We start from the raw sequence: 20,991 nt of genomic DNA, 5'->3' as shown, positions 1-20,991 counted from the left end.
CATTGTGAATTTGCACAATGGTGACTGATGCTTGTAAACACCACTGATTCTTGACATAAGAATGGTAGCTTCTTCTGAAGATTGATAGTTTCAGACATGTCAGGAGCCTCTCTGCTTGTCAGCTACAACTGGAGGATGGAGTTAATAACCAGAACCTCCCCAATCAACCAGCTGGGGCTTCCTTCTCCATGGCTGAGTTTCAGTTAATCCTTGGAAGCACGAGTCCCTTCCAAACCACCTATAAGTGTTTAAAGCTAGCCTGGCTGGGGAGCCTGTAGGTTTGGGTTTGGTTTTCTTCCCACCTCCATTGTACCCAACATGTCAAGTTGTTCACTTGATAGTTTCTGAGATATCCCTTGTTAAATGGGAAAGGACATTCTTTCCCACTGACTTACAAACACAGACTGGTTTCTGAGAAGACCACTGGCTACTTTTTTGACAAGTGATTGTTTTCTGCCCCTTCAGTTCAAATGCAGGCTGGCATTCAAATGTCAACGAGTCTCCGTGGCGAAATGTTGACCCTTCTCTCTTGCCATATGCTAGCATTCCAGGATCTCCACAGCTTCCCTGGTCAATTTCTAGAAGAAACACAAATAAAGATACGAAAGTAGGGAACATAAAGGAAATCTTTGCATGCAATCTTTTATCTGGCACTTTATTCTTGCTGTTGTAAGAGTTTTTTCCATAAGGGTTAAAAAAAACAACACACACACAGACTCATAATAAAAATAGGTCAGACATGTTTGCTATCATAAAGCTTTGGGAAAACTTCCAATGTCCTGGCAGAAGAAGTCAGCTGTAAAGAAGGACCAATGTATGACCCTCCCAGCTTCTTCTACTTAGACTATATTTGTCCTTTGATCTTGTAGGCAATTCCTGGGAAATTAGTCTGTATATAGAGCTGGAAATAGAAGAAACAGATGTTTAAAAGCAGGGTTGAAGTCACAAAAGACTCCGACATGTCATTCTTTTTTTTTTAAAGTTTATAAACTTCAAGAAGTTGAAGGGGAAAAAAAAAGAAAGACAAATGTACCATATCTCCCCTGAAGATAAAGCTATTCAAAACTGTCATGTGAATCACTGAAATGATATGAATATTTTCCTTCTGTTCTTCTCTGATTGCCAGGTTGAGGAGTTGATACATTGCATGGATAAAGTGTAATTTGCTTGGATTTCATTCTAGGGTGAGGCTCAAAGCCAATCATTCTGGCTTGCCAAACACTGGATTATGTCTTAGAATGTTGTTTTTATTGGGGTCCATGCAGCAGAGAAATGAGGTATCAGCATCCAAAGTGGAAGAAGTGGAAGAAGTGCTTCTGACTTGGTATGGTGTCTGTGTCTGTCAACACCATCTTAAAAGGACACACTCCTTTTCCTGCTTTTACATGGTAACTGCAAAATTCATGAACAATGCATATTTCAATTCAGGGAATGTCCTTGACAGGCAGAGTAAAAGTGTACATGAGAAGCACTTTTCCCATTTCAGATCCAAATACCTGCAGATACCTCTCATCAGGGATGACCATTGGGTGTGGTCAAAAAAGTCAATAAGGTAAAGGTAAAGGTAAAGTTTCCCCCGCACATGCATGCTAGTCGTTTCCGACTCTAGGGGCCGGTGCTCATCTCCGTTTCAAAGCCGAAGAGCCAGCGCTTGTCCGAGGACGACTCCATGGTCATGTGGCCGGCATGAATAGACGCCAAAGGCGCATGGAACGCTGTTACCTTCCCACCATAGTGGTCCCTATTTTTCTACTTGCATTTTTATGTGCTTTCGACCTGCTAGGTTGGCAGAAGCTGGGACGAGTAACAGGCGCTCACTCTGTTACGTGGCACTTGGGATTCGACCCGCCAAACTGCCGACCTTCCGATCAACAAGCTCAGCGTCCTAACCCACTGAGCCACCGCGTCCCTTAAAAAAAAAAAAGTTCCATCTGTTTTAAAAATAAAAGTTTGCAGTGTACATGAAAATGGATGGAGTTTCCATTGCATTATTGTGACCGCTTTTTTGCCATTTTTTTGAACCATACCCTGTGAAGACCTATGCTTCTCTTTAATTATGGTAAGCATGGACAATCAGGAAATGTGAGCACTGCTGCAGTGTGTGGGATAGGCTGAAGAGACAATTAAAGCAGCAATTCGCTTGAGGGTTTCTTTTAGATATCCAAAGCTCTGCTTGTGTCGCACATAAAACATTGTTTTTTTTTTGTTTTTTATCATACCCTGCAGTCACCCCGGCCATTTTTCATTATCCACTTTGCTTTTTGTCATTTGAGAAAACCAGTGTGAAAAATCTTAACTCTCTTTCTCTCTTTCAAATTTCTTTTGAGAGATCTTTAAAGAAGAGAAATTTTCAATTATTGAGGATTTGCAGCGATCCATTATTTATTTCGGTACAAGCTGGCTGGCAATAGGCCTTTCCCTCTTTTTTCCCTAAATGAAATTGAATTGAATCCAGAAAAAAATGACAATCCTTTTGCCAAAGAAGCTAAGCACAGAGATGGCAATGACAAAATTATTGGGGGCGGGGGGGGGGGAGAGAGAAGAGTGTGAGAATTCCTTTCTCCTGCTAAGATGGCCTCATTCTGACAGGAGGCTAAGCCATATTGTGCTCGCTTCTGACATAGCATGTTATATAAAAACACTACTATGATTAAAAGTCACAGTTAAAATGTCCCAGGTAGTATTATGGAAGAAACACAGCCTTTGTGGATGTTGATGTCAATGCAAAAACATCCTTGAAGTTCTTCTGAAGAGTTTCATCTGTCGGAACCATGATAGTTGACTCACAAATTTATTTTAATGCCTACTTGCAGATTAAACCGGAAATAAAGTAATATTTTTAAGATACTTGGCTAATTGATGCACGGCACCTTCTCTGCCTGAGCTTCCTGACTGCATAACCAGACTGGTGGTGGAGTTACACCCAGGTTTATGGTTCCAGGAGACTTCAAGTTGCCTTTTCTGAGAGTGGCATTTGGGGTAACTCAGGAGTTCATGGCTACATGAGAGCCATGGACCAGAGATGTGATACTGCACCGGATCTGCTCTTTGTTCAGATCTGGAATTGGGGGAGTTCTCTGTTACTCCCTTGTCATGGTTAGATCACTCTCTGGTAGCCATTGATGTTCTCTGTTGCCATTCTCACCACAAAGAGATGGGACTATTCAATCAGAACATCCCAGGGAACAAGCAATCCTGACAGGTTCCAGAAGGATCTTGGAGTTGTTCCATGGTCTGATTGAGGCTCTAACTGCTGCCTGGAATGAGGGAGTGGTGGAGGCTTTGGATTGGATCACAACCATGCGACTTCAATCCACCCACAGAATCCACCACTTCTCCAAGTGAAAAGATTGATGCCAGTTTTCCAAGGAAGGCCAAACTTGGAAACCAAGGACAAGTAAGATGCGGCTGCATTTTAAGGTCATAATAACAAAATCCTACAAATCGTAATGTGTCTTCTCTCTGCTCCCTTTGTCTTCGTGAGAAGTAGGGAGAGTCATGTCTGAGAGGCTTTCTGAGATTACATTTCTGCCCCAAACTCCAATTTCTTTTATTTGATATTGTGGCTCATGATTCATGACTTCTGCTCAAAGAGCAGATGCCAGCTGGAGCCTGGAGGGCCTTTGGTTAGCTTCATGTTGTGTACTATTTGTACCTGGCCCTGGATCAGGAGCCTGTCTTCTCAATCACTTCCACCCTGGACACATCATAAATGGATTGCTGTCATGTGGTTAACATGGGGCTGCCCTTGAAGAGCACGTGGAAGCTGCAACTAGCGCAAAATGCAGTGGCACAGGGAGTTATGTCTACTCCTTAACACACTATATCTCTGTTTTGTCAGCTGCACTGGTTGCCAGTATGCTTCTAGGTTCAATTCAAGGAGCTGGTAAGGACCTGTAAAGCCCTACAGAGCATGGGATCAGGGTGTTTGAGGGATTGCCTCTCCCTGGTTACATCTATCAATCTCAGCATATCTTGCAGGGGAGACATGTTGAAGCAAGAAGAGAACCTTTTTTGCCATGCCATCTGCCCTTTGGAACATCAAGCCAACCAGCTTTTGGGAAAGCTCTGAAAACATGGCTCTGCCATCATGCTTGGGGGTCAGCTGGTAGTGAAGAGCCTGTTCAGTGACTGTGAGGATGAGGCACTGACTGAACTCTGAGGGTAATTTTTCTGTTTTTAATGTGTTTTTATTGAGGATTTGTAGGGCTTTTTTATTAATTGATTTTTTGTTTTTGCTATTGCTTTAATTGTTGTGAGCTGCCCAGAGTCACTGAGATGAGATGGACAGCTATAAAAAATGCATGCATGAATGAATGAATGAATGAATGAAAGAAATAGGTAGATAGAGAATATATGGCATGGCACTGTATGACTTTCAAAGAAGAATGGGGAAGAAATTAAGCGCTACCTACAGTTATTCCCTTGGGATGTTGCAATTGTACATGCTGCACTAGTTTTTTTTCCTACAATTTCTTGTGAAAGGAGGCAGAGCATGAACTTCCCAGGCCTATTTTCTAATCAATTGTCCTCACAGAAAGCTAATTTTGAAGCTTCAGTCATGAAAAGACTCAGAAATGTTTCTCTTAGCTTGGGGAGGAACAGAGTAAATGGAACGTAGAATGTCTGCTTAGGGCTAGTCAAGTGTTCTGGTTCTCTACCTTATAGTAACCTGAAGGATAATAATAATAATAATAATAATAATAATAATAATAATAATAATAATAATAATAATAATAATGATGTAAAAATGGCAAATCCAGTCCAAACATATGACTGACTGTGCAATGACCCATATTAAAAATAACTATGATGCACTGAAATATCTGCAAGAAATGCAATTTGCCTGCAAGCAAGGACTGGTAGGACCACAAAATAGACAAAGTAATAGAAAACAAAGAAGCTAAAATGCTCTGGGAGTTCAGAATTTAAACAGAGAAGCACGTGTCACAAAACATGCCAGAATTAACAACTGTCGATAGGAAAAGCAAAGAAGTCTGGAGAATTGGGCGTGTTGGTATCTGGAGACAACAGAATAAAAGAGAAAGAACTAGGGAAAAATAGAAAGACCTGCAAGCAGAGGTAGAATGGTTGTGACAAAAGAAAGCAGAGGGAGTACCAATAGTGCTGGTTGCCTTAGATCAGGCATGTCAAGCTGCCGGCCGGATGTGTCACTCTGAAACCACTCCCACCCCATTGCCGGCAACGGGGGGAAAGTCACAATACGTCGCACGTCACGTGATGTCATGAGTTTGACTTGCCTGCCTCAGATGCAATCCACAACACCTACAGCATCACGAGAAGACCATAGGCACTAACAAAAATTGCCAGTCAAATGCCAAAGGCAGCTTTACTTGGCACAGCTCACATCCTGCGACAATACCTTTAATACCATCAACCAATATCTGCCTATCCCAGGAAGATTAAAAAAAAAGCCAAATCCAGTCTAAACATCTGGCTGAGTGCAACCAATGATCATCATCATCATAGAAAAATCTATGCATTGATAAAATTTCCATCTGTCAATGATAAAGAGCCACACTTAAAAAAAACAACAACCCAAAACACCTACTATAACGATATATCACAGCATCCTAGCTTCTTGGGAAGAACTCAGTGTGAATGAAGGACAGTGCCAGGTAAAGAACTGGAGGCTGTGGTTTTGTGCTGTTGTGTGCCTAACAATTACTTAGTGATAATAATTATTTAATAATTGTATAAAATACTAATTATAAAATGTTTTGTTTTATGTTTTATTTTTTTATATTCGTAATGCTCATATCATTATGTCTACATTATAGTATACATATAATATTGTAACAATTTTTACTAATCAAATTAGCTATAATGATTAAATGATTAAATAATTCAAATTATTAACAATTTATTTAATAATATATCATTCTGTGATACTTTTTTCACAGGGAAACATGATATAGCTGCCTGACTATGCACCTAACCATCATCATCATCATTGTCATCTTCTTCTTCTTCACCATCATCCAAGGAAGAGAAGCTTAGAGATAGGGACTATCTCCCAAATTGTTCTGATGGGAAGGCCATGCTGTGTCTGCAGTTGGCTAAAGAGTGTTGGCTAGTTGGACCAAGGAGAAGATGCCTTTCTGATGGGGCTGTGGCATACAACCTTTGGAGCTTCATTACCTCTGAGATAAAATTACTCCTGACCCAACTGGCCTTCTGCAAAGCCCTGAGAAGCTAGGTTTTTGCCCCCAGGTTTGGGTCCCCAGATGCAGCATACAGCACATCTCTTAACTGTGTTGATGGTCATTTTATGAAGTTCAGCTATTATGAGTTTTGATATTGTGCATTTCATTCATTTTATCTAAGACACTTGCAGGCAAGGATGTGAGATGGGCAGCAATATCAACTGAATAAATAAATGCATAGATTTTCATGACTAGTTTGTGAATGCAATTTTATACATTTTCCCCTTCTGCCAGAGGAGAGGAGGATGAGAAGAACAAGGAACAGAGGTATAAATAAGGTAACTGTTGCCTAATATTGTAAGAAGATGCCCTAAGGCTGAAAAATAGGAATGTCCAAAGGTCACAGCAAGATCATTCTGGTTCTCTGTAACACAGTAAAATGGGGAGCTAGGAACTTTTTGATCAGTAGAATTTTTGTCTAACTTGTTATGCTGGGATTCACTTTGAATGGGTCTTATAACACACCCAACATTCCATATAACTGCAACTTGCAGTGAATATGGTAGGGACAAATTTGTTTCAGAATGTCTCTGCCTTTTACCTATACAATCTCAGAGTTTCAAGAAATTTTCAAAGGCTTCAGCTTCCTTTGGAATATGGTCTGAAAACAAAAATGACGTCTGGTCATTTATGTTTTTCCCTTCAACCAAAATAGAATTTCTGAGGGTGATTAAACATGCACTGAAAATCAAAGACCAAAAAAAGCTCTTGAAACATTGTCCAAACAAATTCAGTGCAAAGGAGAGAAAAATAAAGTGTTCTTTATTTTGTAGATAACTAAATGCAGAGCAGGGCATGAGACATCCTGTCTGTCAGCTGCTATTAACAGTTGTTGCCTCAGAATAGATTGGACGAATTTCTCACTGCATAATGAGTGGAGAAAAATCAATACAACTCTTATAGGTATTTGCATCATCTTCCGGAATCTGTGCCCAAAATATACAGTGGAAGGGTTAGGGTATGTTAGAAGCTGAACTAACTTTTCCGTTCAGTTTGTGTTGTTGATGCTAAATGGAAACATGCAAGGCTTAGAAGAAGAAAAAGAAGTGAATGAGTTTAACCTCAATTGTCATCACTAACTTTTAAATGACCACTAACACTGTCCTAGCTGGAAAGAGAGAATTCTATCCTAAGACATCAATCATCTTCTCCCCTGAGTTAAATAATGTAAAGCAAACTACAAATAGGCACAGGAGGACAGATTTGAATCCTGCAAAACATCACAACTGAAGGACCTGAGTAATAGTTTCAGATCAATATGCATCAACATAAATAAAAACCAGGAAAAGCCTTGACTGCATAGAAATAACCATCCTATTGACCCCATCCTGTGTTTGGAAAAATCAGTTCTCAAAGGACTGGAGCAGTTTAAGACAAATTAAGACATAAAGAATGTGGCCTTGTAGTATCTAGCTCACAACAGCCAGTTTATCAAAATGTTTCCACTGGAACCTGGAAACTCAAGGTGCAAATGATACAAAGGCTATTGTTCTCTGTGGAAAGCAGGAGGGCAGGAAATCTATTACTGAGATCTATTACTTTATTACTTATGAATATGTATGCATGCATCATTTCCCTTCCATTCTTTACATCACTGTCCCCTCCATTCTGAAAAGTCTAAATATCAGTGCATCTCTTCATTTGCAGAGGTGACTCACTAATCTTTTGTGGGGTCCCCTCCATTACATACTGTTTAATAAACACTACAATGAGTCTTGGTTATTTGCTTTGGATCCTGCATCTGGATTCCACACCTGCAGACTCCTGTTTCAGATCCTTGAAGAATCAGAGGAAGGACTGAAGATCCTCAACCTTCTATTTTCACCTTTAAGACTCTTCTTCTTCTTTAAATGAAGATATAAACTCAGGGTTCAAATGGGACCTTATGCCTTCCAGTGCCACATCTCAAGGTTCTGTTTCAAAAGCATCCATTCCTTGGTTCCAGGTTATTGTCCCTAGCTGTGTTATATGGCTAAAAACAACATCCCCCCATTGAAATTGGGATACGACTAGAAAAGGGTGCATCAACCTATTTGAAGATCACAGAAAGAGATCAAGTATCACTGAAATTTAGTGCATGCTGAAAAGTGTTTTTCACTACAGATGTAAATTTTCTCATTGAGAAAAAAGGGGAACAACTGTTCTACACATTCATAAACCACTGACAAGCTTTACATCTTTAAGATGAAACAATTCTAACACAAACTTGGAGGGGATGAAGTTCCATTTATTTCTGGTTAGAAGAAAAGCAGAACATTTTATTGTGGGACTCGGGTAGGGCTGCAGCTTACCTTGACCCACATTTTCATATTTCATAAAGTCATAAAGCCTCATAAAGTCAAGGAGTGTGTGTGTGTGGGGGGGGGGGAGGTAAACCAACTTAAGCTCCAGATGGCTGGAGCAAAATGTCAATCTAGCAATGTGAGTTGTTGCCCCCTTTTAATCTTCACTCCATTAAGCTTTGAAATCATTAAGAGTTCAATAGCAGTCAGTCTGGAAGAGTGACAGAAAGCAAGGGAAGTAGTGTGGGGAAAGTACAGTAAACAAAATTATCATGTGCATACTTGACAAATGTTCGCCTCAAAGATTGAGAAATATAGAATGCTTTTCATGCAGGGAGCCATATTATCGGTATTTCAGCAGAAACCATTTGTTTGCATCTATTTCTTTTGAAAAGTAGATGAAGAAAGTGTCCAATCTAGGAGGAATGGCTGCAAAGTAATGAATAAAATAATGGGGAAAAAGTTGACTTGTTCTGCTTCTAACTTGTAACCGGCAGAGCACATTCATGAACACCAACTACGGGTCATGACAAAACTCCTTAATCTCACAATAACCTAGGCAGACTCAATCATAATGTAGTTTTGACTGGAAAAATGTGAGCATCCTAGGCCAGGGGTGTCAAATTGCCAGCCCACAGGCCGGAGACATCACATGGAAGCCACACCCGCCCCATTGCTGGCAATGGCAAAACTGTCCCGGTACGTTGTGCGATGTCACATGATGTTGCGAGTTTGACATGCCTGTCCTAGACTAATCTAAATCCAGAAATGCTATGGAATTCCTGGAAGCTTAGGATTCAGACAAATCTGCCATCAGCAGACACATAGAGATAAACTCCATGTTCACACCATTCAAAACAAGTATTAAAAAAACAAAACAAAAAAAACCCAGATCAGAATATAGTCTCTCCAGCATTCTATATCCAGGTAAACAAGGATTAACACCAGACAAAAAAAAATCTAGCAGAAAACAATACCCTAATCAAAGACTATTCAGGAGAAAATCACCCCCCCACACACACCATGCATACACCTACCTCAATACTAGTCAGGCAAATTATTGTTTCTTAACAGGGAACAAACCCTACACTCACTAGGACTGATGGTGTTACCTAGTCTAGCAATGAAATTATATTCTTTTAGAAGTTTTAGTTAGCCCAGTTCATAGATGTGTCCCTGAGATGCCTGACTAGACAGTAGCACTGACTTTGGTGAATCTCAGACAATTTGATTGGTCCTTTGGTGGAAGTTTCCAGAAAAGCCTGGCATTGGTGATTTGATTAGGATGTTGAAGAAACATGCAAGAGGGTGTTACAATTAAACTCTATTCGTATCACTGTCAAGAAAAGAGCATATACATTCCTGCATAGTCGTGGACTTTATTTGAACTTAGACATTTTACTACATTTCCCATCCTATAAAAATGTTAGGGTGTTAACTTTGGTCAGATGGTTTTTTTCTCTCTGTCATTTTAGGAAGAAAAGTATCTTCAGTCTAGACTGCATTAAGGCACTGAAACCCATTTTTGACATTGTCTACAAAATGTGGGAGATATCCAGAAACAACCAACCAGCTAAGGACTTAACCTCTCTTTCTTTCATTTTTTGCTCCCCGCTCCTAAAAATACTACTTCTGCAAGTACTGCTTAGCTGCAAGAAATTACAAGATGCTACCATATCCAGAATGTCATCAGAAGTACAGCTCAACAAAGAATACTTAAATTTTGAAGGCTTTAATTAGTGGAATTAATAAACTAGACCTTATATTAATGTGTGTGTTTGTGCATAATATATCAGTCTTGGTTGCATCTGAAAAACTCATCAGAACCTGGTTGGTTCATGGATGGGAAACCTGGAGATAACACTCAAGCTTATGGTAGAATGCAAGTTGAAGAAATATTGAGAAAGAAGACAGTGGCAATCTTTCCTTATTGCTGCCAAGAAACTGTACGAATGCACCCATGAGATGTCCAAATACATGGCCAAAGCTGAATAGATCTAGAGAGGACCATGTTGGAAAAACAGTCCTAAAATATGTAGGTTGGTTTCTTGCCATCATGATCTCATAACCTCCAGCAAACTTTAAGGATCATCAAATCCAGCTTGTAGAAAATCCCACTGATCTGGTTCAATTGATAGGATAGTTTGCCTCAGGGAGAAGAGGTTGCATGGCTTGCAAACAGAAACAAGTTGTGTAGAAGGAGTGCTGATGTATGCTTGTGTCACAAGATAAAAGTCTGCTCTGAAATACATGAAAGAGTTCATCCTTTTTTTCTCCAAGCTCAGCCTTTTGAATAAGCCATGAGCTGACTTTAATTGTACAGTTCTCTTCTTCGGTGTCATGTTTTCTCTCTGGAAACTGACAATGGGGTATTAAGATTTGGACCTTGACCCTAGCACACATAGGTAACGGGAAGGCTTTAACTACGTGCTACAGTCCTCATTCTGATTATTTAATTTTATTGGCAGCACCTCATCAGTTTTAACTGGGTTCAAAAACTAAACAAGAGTTGAGTCTGCTAAGGGTTCTGTCCCTGGAAACTGACATTGCTTGTGTGAGGGCCCCCCAGAAAAACCCAGGGTTGAAGTCTTCATTAGGAAGTCCCTCCATCATAAAATGAAAATGCTACTGCAAACATAATATGTATATGTTGATGAAATCACCAAGGTTCAGCCTTAATTTGAAGGACAATTTATCTTCTTCTTCTTTTTAAAAAAAATAATCTTAAGCTTTAAGCTTTCAGTCCTCACTGGGTGCAGTGAATTGCTGCCTATCCCCTTTTTCCCCCCAAGAGAGAGAAATATACAGCTACCTCAACAATGCTGAATGAAATCCCTTCTCTTATCCGAAGAGGATCTTTGTTTTAGGGACAGAATATTGCTTACTTTATTTTTAAGATGAGCAATTTCATCTCCTTTTGTGATACTACTCTGCTGGTCTAATACACAGCAAACTATAGAAGCATTTTAATTTTAATGTAACAGAGTTGTGCAACCAGTGATGGCAAAACTTTTAGAGACTTGAGTGCCCAAACTGCAACCCAAAATCCACTTATTTATCATCATGTGCTGGGTGGGCGTGGCCCATTGGCTGGGCGTGGCTGTGCTGGTAACGGCAGACTGGGTGGGACTAAAAAGTTCAATCAATCAATTCCAACTTTGCGAGATCTTTTTTTTTTCCCCCCGTAAGAAGTTGAAATTGATTGATTGAACTTTTTTTTTTTGCACATGGTAGTGAAGGCCTAAAGCGAAAAGGTTTTATAAAACCCAGCTGAAGGCCTAGGATTGGGGCGACGGCATGCGTGCCCAGAGAGAGGGCTCTGCCATAGGTTCGCCACCACGGATCTAGATGATAAAACAATTCTAAAGCAATAAAATATACATGATCATTATTATTTTTTCTAATTCAAGGCCTGGGTGGAAAAGGTCTAGTTTCCCGGGCTCTTTTATATACACCGAGGAGGGAAGTAGGCAAGTCTCAGGAGGTTGTTCCCTAGTGCCACAACAGAGAATTTGTGTTCATCGTCAACCATACTTTATGTGAGCAAATGTACGTGGAGCAAAATTAAAGTCCTGAAGTAGTTCAGGATTTCAAGGCACACAGCATATTTCTCAGGGTCCACGTAGAATGACTGCATTGCATTCTGAATTTGAAAGCAAAACAAACGGGGATGTGTCTTTCTGAAAGTTAGGTGGGAACAGTGGTAAGTACATTTAAAAAAGCAAGCTTACATCATGGAAATTAGGATTTTAAAAGTTTTCATCCGTGTCACAAGCTGTTTTTTCGGAAATGAAATCAAGATGAGACGCATTCGAAAAGGTTTTGGGGCAATTCAATTAAAACCAGAGTAGATTAAGATATTACCAAACTTTCATTTGTTGGAAGTGTCAACTTTTAGTTACAACATTTTCTATATTTGTTTTAAATCTGTAGAAAAATGGAGGATTAGAATATTAGACTGCTAAAGAAGACCTGAAAGTTAAGCAGGATTAGTAACAGGTTGCACAGCCCTGAATGGAATTAATTAGGCTTCGATCTGAAAGATGTTTCTTTAGAGGACACCTAGAATTTTTACTGGGGGGACAAACAAGTATGTTTACATCGCGTTAATTACAGAAGAGCTACAATTTAGTGGTCAAGTGCAAATTTTTCAGGGAAGTGCTACCTTAACATTTCTGGCCTTTTCAGCCAAAAAGATTTTGTATAGGCATATTCTTCGATTCCTATGTTGATAAAACATAGGATTGCAGAAAATTTAATGATCAGTCTTTCATGTCTCCAGAACTTCAATTAGTTGACAAATTCTGGGAGATGATATTGCATAATTAAAAGGGCAAAAAGTAAACAAAGTTGTATTTCTTTGTAACAAGCCTGGAGAAAACATCCCTCGTTCTCTCTAGTCTTCAGCAGGAAAGGCATCTTAATAAGTTATCTTTCAGTGTTCATTATGCATTATTATGCCTTTCTTTGTCTCTCATTCTACTAAGGAGTATTAGCAGAAGCAAACAGAAAAGCTACTCTGGTTAGATTTAAGGTAAACAAAGTCACTCTTTAGGTGTCTTTGAACACCCTTTATATATGACACCTGCTAGCAGTTTACTTTCTTTTCTTATTCTTACCATCTACCCATCCATGAAAGTAATTTTCTTGCAATGATAAGCAGAAACTGACATTCCTCTGAAATGGGCACAGCTTTGTGGAAATCCAGTCACTCGTGTGAAATGCGCCCTTGTAACATTGGGGAGTTTAGCTTTAGTAATTACAATTATATTCTGTCTTTCTTCCAAGATGACATCTGTCATCTTTTCTCTCCTTCTGTTTTATGATGCTACATGTCCTATAGGTTGCACTCTTAATTCTCACACCAGGTGTTTGCTTAGCAAAGCAGAAAGCAACATGGAAAATGTGGAACCCACTAGTGTAAGATACAAGATGCCACAATCTTCAGGTGTGTTGGATTCCAGCTCTCAGCACCACTAATCCAATTAGCCATGGGACTAAGGGGACAGGAAGTCTAACATATTTAGAGGGTATCAGATTGGAGAAACTATGCATATATTTAATCTACTGTAATGAACCTCTCTCTCTTAAAGATATGCCTTGCTTTGCAACCATTAATTTTGTGACCATTTGAAGTTATTGCACTGCTGAAAAAGGTGACTTATGACAGATCCGCACATGTTTGATTGTTGCAATATCACTGCAGTCAGATCATGGGTCTTCAAACTTGGCCCTTTTATGACTTGTGGACTTCAAGTCCCAGAAATCGTCAGCCAGCGTGCCTGGTTGAAGAATTCTGGGAGTTGAAGTCCACAAGTCATAAAAGGGCCATGTTTGAAAACCCCTGAGTCAGATGATCAAAATTTAAGCCCGGAGCAACTTTTTTTAAAAAAAAATAATTAATTTTTAATCCCATTTATATCCCGCCCTTCTCCGAAGACTCAGGGCGGCTTACAATTTAAGCACAAACCAATGTGCTTAGCAATAGCTTTCATTCTATGTATATGCCTGCTTATTAGGTCTTTCGCCCTCCCCAAGCGACATTATTACAAAGTCAGCTTATTGCCCCCAACAATCTGGGTCCTCATTTTACCTACCTCGGAAGGATGGAAGGCTGAGTCAACCTTGAGCCTGGTGGGATGCGAACCTGCACTAATTGCAGGCAGCTGGTGTTACTTAAGTAGGCATTAGCCCACTGCTCCACCAAGGCTCCTAGCATACAACTAGCATACATTTATGATGGTTGCAATGTCCCAGGGTCACATGATTACCATTTGTGACCTCCCAGCCAGCTTTTGACAAACAAAATCAATGGGGGAAGCCATGCTTCAGTTAACAACCATGGTGATTCACTTAACAACCATGGCAAAAAAGGTCATAAAATCAACCGTGACTCACTTAACTTGCTTAAGCAATGGAAGTTCCTGTCCCAATTATGGTTGTAAATTGAGAATTACTCATATTGACATGTACTTTCCTTCATTATTACAAAGACCTACATATATCTTTTTCTAGTCAAAAGATCTCCGAGTAAAGTAATTGTGGATTGTGCCTGTAAAATAAGGAATCAGTGCAGAAATTTGATTTACCTTCATAGGTTGCTTTGAACCCTAGTAGGTTCCTCACGCTATCAGTCTGGAAGAGGAGCCACATCTGGTGTTGAGTGCTGACAATCAGATCAGGGACAGTTGTGCCTGTTAAACTGCCAAGAAAGAAAAGAAACTAATGCAGCAGCAGCAGCAATGATCAATTGTAGAGGTATCTGAAGATGGAAGAAACAGCTCCTTCTCAAAGAGAACATATTAAGAGAAGTAAATGCAATGTTGCTAAAATGACTAGTAGAGAGAGGAAAGGCCTTTGCTGGGATCAACTATCAGTTGCTTCACTTCTTTGACAAATGTCTGGAACAAAAACTAGTAGTATTTATTTCTCTAAGGCTATCTCTACTATTAGGTAGATAGTGGTGACCATTTTACACAGCAGATGCTGAGTACATGAGGAATGGATTTTGGAGGGGTGAATTCTGCATGTTCCCCCCACATCATTAATTTGCAAGTCCCCAGACCTGGCAGAAAATGCTGTTGTATCATCCTCAATTGACTTACATGACACATATGGAATACGGGAACACAACTTTGTTATTTACATCAGCCCTGATGCTCAAGTCAAGCAATATAATAGCCATCTTGCTAATACAGTATAAGACCTGTTGCATTTTCTGTTGCATCTTCTTGCTCTCTCATGCTGTCCCATACTTTGATAAATGGATGCATATTTCCAATGTAGTTAGATTTCCAAAATGAGGTAACAGCTTAGGGTTTCCTACACCTATTAGCCAATGCAATAATGTTCCACAATAGAATATAAGAGCCAAAGATGAGATATGTAGATCAAAATGTGATAATGGAAATAAGTCCCACAAGTAAAATTAAAAAGCAAACACAAAGTATATCAAATAAGGCTATCTGCAGAAACTACCACCAATACATTGCTAAACTAAACCATAAGTAGCATCACTAAAACCAAGAGAACCGTTGACTCTTTGACTTCTCATTTCCCTGCAGTTTAGATAATACACTCTGCACTTCATCTTGCCTAGTCAACTGTGCACACCAACAATAGAAATGCCAAAGCATGTACAACAAACTGGCATCAACACAAGAAATAACAATGCCTGGGATTTCCTTGATCGGTGTCATTCTATATTAGGTACTGATAACTCAAGAATGATCTGATATGACAAGATTGGACAGTAAGGAAACAGTAGTGAAATTGTCAAAGCCTTAACTGAGAATTCCAGATCAAAGGATCATCGTTTAATCTACTGCTCCGAGGCTGACTTTGTTATAGAGTATAGACCAATTCATTCCACAATAACTCAGCAATATTTCCATCAAAGAGAGCAAGTTTGACGTTTGTGGGATCAATTGTTTTTTTCTTTGTTTTTATTACAGCATCATATCAAATGCCCAGCAGTGGCTTTACTAGGACTCTCTGTGTACACTACAACAAGTCTCTGACAAAAGAGGGTTTTGTTTTCAGTGGTAAAGCGTTCTCAAAATATGCTTCTTGTGTTGTGTATGACATAAAAGGTAAAGGTAAAGGTTCCCCCGCACATGCGTGCTAGTCGTTTCCGACTCTAGGGGCCGGTGCTCATCTCCGTTTCAAAGCCGAAGAGCCAGCGCTTGTCCGAGGACGTCTCCGTGGTCATGTGGCCGGCATGACTAGATGCCAAAGGCGCACGGAACGCTGTTACCTTCCCACCGGAGTGGTCCCTATTTTTCTACTTGCATTTTTACGTGCTTTCGAACTGCTAGGTTGGCAGAAGCTGGGACGAGTAACAGGCGCTCACTCTGCTACGCGGCACTCGGGATTCGACCCGCCAAACTGCCGACCTTCTGATCGACAAGCTCATGAAAACATCCCTCTATGTATGACATAGAGGGATGTTTTCATTCTTGTTTTTGCTTCTTCTTCTTCTTGTGCCATATCCATTATCAGACATTAGTGATCATGTTGGCGATCCTGTTTTTATCAGCAGCCGCACGAAAAAGTGCTGCTGAGTTTTGTCCAAGCCAGTCCCTTAAATTTTGAAGCCATGATATTCTTCTTCTGCCTGGACCTCGTTTGCCTTGTTTTTGCTAAACAGATTATTACCCTTAATTATCTACTATAATCTCTAGCAATCTCCCATTCGATCCTCTTCTATTGACTTTACACTCCCCACTTTCCTTTTTAAAATAGTTTTTATTAAAAGATTTTACGTATATAATAAGGATGTACACCCAAAGAAAAAGACATAGTAAATGCAAAAGAAGGGGGGGGGGGAAAGAAAGGAAAAGATGATACAAAGAAAAATGGAGACAGAAAAAAGGAAAAGCAAAAATAGAAAACATAAAAGGAAAATAAAAGAAATGGCTCCGATGGAAGAAAACATTTGCAGCTCGGGGCTGAATTGTGGGGTCCTTGGTGCTCTTTGAACTTGGTTGTTTTCTTGCGTATGTTTCATTACTTGACTAGGTAACATCATCAGTACTAGAAGGGTTTGCACTCATTTTATATACTAATGGTTTGCCTTGTCTGTACTGAAGGGAGTGTTTTTGATGATTGTTCTGTACCAGCCTGCTACCGGCCCTGCAGAAAAGGCAGGGACAACCCCTTTACAAGAAGGCAAGAGGCTGGAACTAAGCCTGCCAAATTTATTAACATAAAAACATAAAACAGAGCAAACAGAGCAAACACGAACCATGAAACAGGAGCTATTCAAAGGATTGCCTTCAGCAAACCAGCCCTCCCACACATTCCCCTTTTAAACAGTTCAGGGCATGGCTTCTCTCTGCCTCCTCCCGAGGTGCCCCATTGCCTTCCTCTGTTTACTCCTGATTGACTGCCTCCTGCGTCGGGCGTCCTTGAACAGGGCCAGCTGTGGGTCATCTTCATCCACGCTGTCAGGCTCACACAGCTGGGTCTGCGTCGTGACCAGGTGGGAGGGGCCTGGCTGAGGGCTCTGCGGAGCCTCAATATTATTCTCAGCAAGCTCTCCAACACCCCCTCCTCCTCCTCTGAATCGTCCGACCCAACTGCCGAACCCACAGGCTGACCTTGAATCACAACAATGATTCCTTGATTAGGCTGTGGTTTACTGTTAGCTTGTTTGACTGAGTTGGTAGTTCCCTGACTGGAGTATTGGTCTAGTGTTAATCTTGGCATTAATCTCTGCTTATCTTGGTGTCGATTACTGGTGGGGAGCTGTTTGGGTCTTTTTGTTTCCTTTTTAGCTTTTTCTCATTACCTAGTTCACTAGGTCGACTCCCCTCCGCCCTGTGCGTTCCCACAGAGAGGGCCTCCTCAGGGTGCCTCCGGTCAGAGAATGCTGGCTGGCGGCCTCCAGGGGGAGGGCCTTCTCTGTGGGCGCCCCGGAGCTATGGAACCAACTGCCGGTTGAGCTCCGGATGGCACCGGATCTTCGCTCCTTCCGGCGCGGGTTAAAGACCCATTTATTCGAACAAGCTGGCCTGGCCTGATGGGGGAACATTAGGGTTTTAATGGGTTTTATATTCTGATTGTTTTAATTGGGCAATTATTTAATCCTTTTTTTAACTTTTGTATTTCTATTTATATGCCCTGTTCACCACCCTGAGTCCTTCGGGAGAAGGGCGGTATAAAAATTTAATAAATAATAAAATAATAATAATAATGAAATGACTGCAAGAAAACAACCAAGCTCAGAGAGCACCACGGAGCCCACGAAAGAAATGGCTTCTGTCATTCCTACAATTCTAAGCAGCCCTCTCTTTAAGATTACATCATAATTTCTTTCTTTCTGTATAGTCAATTCTTTCCAATCATCAAACCGTAAGCCACAAGGTCCCTCAATTTCCAGTAAGCAGCAAAAGATAAAGTTCATTGCCCTAGAATGATTCCCTAGGAAAGTTCATCTGCCTAATCAATATGCATTATAGATGAACACACAAACAGATATGCACGCACACACACACACACACACACATGGAACCAGATGTGAAGAATTTTTCTCATTTAATAAATTTTCTTTTTTGTCTACCGACTGTTTTATATGAGATCTATTTTTTATTCCTATTTTAAGATTTAAAGAAATCATTTTATTAATATGTTATCTTATTGATTATAATATTTTGATATTTGTTCAGCTATTGTTGTTTTTATAAGTGGTTTGCAAAATGAAGTGCCCATCCTGTTCAAGCCTATGCAATTTAATCAGAAGATCTGTAGCAGATGTATCTCAAAGAAAGATTATGTATGAGATAAACATTTACATATCATTTTGGAACACCCTTGCTGAGATGTCCAGATAAAGCTTTTTAAGTGGCTTGAAATTCTGTTATTCTGTCTGGTGAAAAAGAAGGACTAGGGGCAACATGAGAGCAGTGTCCCAATATTTGAGGGGTTGCCACAAAGAAGTATTAACTTATCTTCCAAAGGACCAGAAGGCAAGACAAGAAACAATGGATGGAAACTAATCAAAGAAAGAAACAACCTAGAACAGGGGTGTCAAACTGCTGGCCTGCAGGCCAGCTTCAACATACCAAAGCCATGCCACCCCATTGCTGGCAATGCAAAAAGAGTTGTGATACATCATGAGACGTCACATGACGTGGTGAGTTTGACACCCGTGACCTAGAACTAAAGAGATAATTCCTAATAGTGAGAACAATTAACCAGTGGAGCAACTTGCCTTCAGAAGTTGTGGGTGCCCCATCGCTGGAGGCTTTTAAGAAGTGACTGGACAGCTACTTGTCTGAAATGGTATAGGGTCTCTTGCTTCAACAGGAGGTTAGACTGGAAGATCTCCAAGGTCCTCAGTGCTGTTATTCTGTTAAATCAGTCACTGTCATCATAACCATAACTGTTCATCCTGGTGTTTTTTTTCCTGCCTGATTGTATCTGATGGAAACTTTGGGGAATAACATTTGGAAGTTGCTTGGCTATTATTCATTTGCACTTTCCCAAGTATCTCTTTAAAACATAGACTAGTGAAATATTTTTTTAAAAAATATTTGAATATGGCGCTGGAAAAATCCTTAATGTAAAGATGATGAGTTCTCACAACTGCCTTTTTTTTCCTGTGTCCCTTTTTTAGCTGATGGAGTTGCAAGAATGGAATTGAGAAGAGCAAAAGTTAGAAGTTAGTTCTATCTTTATTCTACTATTCTCCAATGAAACACATGTCTTCCCCCCCCCTTTTGTCCAAAAGAGGGACAATCCTCTATAATCCAGAAATCGGAACTTTGCTCCAGTCTGTGTAATAGATAGTCCTTGCAACAGATAAGGTCATTTGTGAGATTAGCACTTTTCTGCATGGACCAGTCTCCACAAAGACCAACACAACTTAGTCTTCTGTCCTGACAAGACTTGGTAGTTGTTCATAATAAATCTAGAAGGAACAGCTTCCTTATCAATTTCAACTAACCATGGGGGCACAGTGGTTAGAATGCACTACTTTAGGCTACTTCTGCTGACTGCCGGATGTCTGCAGTTTGACAGTTCAATTCTCACCAGCTCAAGGTTGGCTCAGCCTTTCATTCTTCCGAGGTCAGTGAAATGAGGAGCCAGATTGTTGGGGGCAAAATGCTGACTTTGTAAACCACTTAGAGAGGGCTGTAAAATACTGTGAAGCAGTATATAAGTCTAAGTGCTAGTGCTATTGCTAGATCAGAATGGTTTGGGGGAGATGTCCTATGCTTCCATACAGCCTGATAGGAATCACTGTGAATTTTTATGGATTAGTAGAAATAAATGCCACGAACATGTATTCATTTGCTTTTCAAAACAATCTTGGATAGGTGAAAAGTATCAGATTTTGACAGGCAGCTTTTCTCACTTCGATTAAAGAGTGTTAAGACACTTTTAAGAATTGGATCCAAAATGCAATCTGTAAACTCAAAAAGTGAAGGCCAGAACTTCATTGGACCTTTTCATTGCATCCTTCTTTAAAAACTACCATTTTTAAACTCCATGTAATTGTCTCCATTTCTTGGGCAATTTGGAAGTTTCTCTACCAAAGGAGAATGGCCAAATGTTTAACGGGTAAATTTTTAGACACACAAGAACTTGGTATTTCAGAATCCAAGTATAAAATACTGGAATTTAGAATCACATTTTTAAATGCTTCATCCAATAAAAAAAAGTCAAAATAAAATGAAAAATGAAACAAAAACAACAGACATTCCCCCCCATGAAAAACAAACAGCAGAGCAGGGATAAAATATTACTGTGAAAAATGTTGACTGTGATATGATTTTTTACTTGTTGGGAATTTTTTTTTTATTTTTTTTTATTTCTGTAATACCAGAGCACATTTGAATTTCAACATCTTTTTTTCATATTAAAATGTATTAAGTTGCTTACATTGTCAAAGGGTTTCAAAGGAGTTTATGAGTAAATTGTAAACAACGATAAGACATTAAATAAAAGAAAATAACATAAAATAAAATAATACAACA

The 20,991-nt window shown here is 39.8% G+C and overlaps 1 protein-coding gene across 1 annotated transcript in view; it reads right to left on the bottom strand.

Annotated features, from left to right (window-relative positions):
* CSMD2 (CUB and Sushi multiple domains 2) overlaps positions 1 to 20,991 on the bottom strand; it is a gene marked incomplete at both ends in the record, with an annotated part of 651,882 nt that overhangs the window by 245,798 nt on the left and 385,093 nt on the right. Inside the window, 2 exons of the mRNA XM_081334380.1 lie at positions 396 to 578; positions 14,599 to 14,711. Of these exons, the coding sequence (XP_081190506.1) occupies positions 396 to 578; positions 14,599 to 14,711 (296 nt within the window). The remainder of the gene's footprint in view (positions 1 to 395; positions 579 to 14,598; positions 14,712 to 20,991) is intronic.

Source organism: Vipera berus (assembly GCF_964194415.1).
Source record: "Vipera berus genome assembly, chromosome: 9".
Classification (NCBI taxonomy): Eukaryota; Metazoa; Chordata; class Lepidosauria; order Squamata; family Viperidae; genus Vipera; species Vipera berus.
Note: the sequence above shows the minus strand (reverse complement) of the source record. Positions and strands in the feature narration are given on the sequence as shown.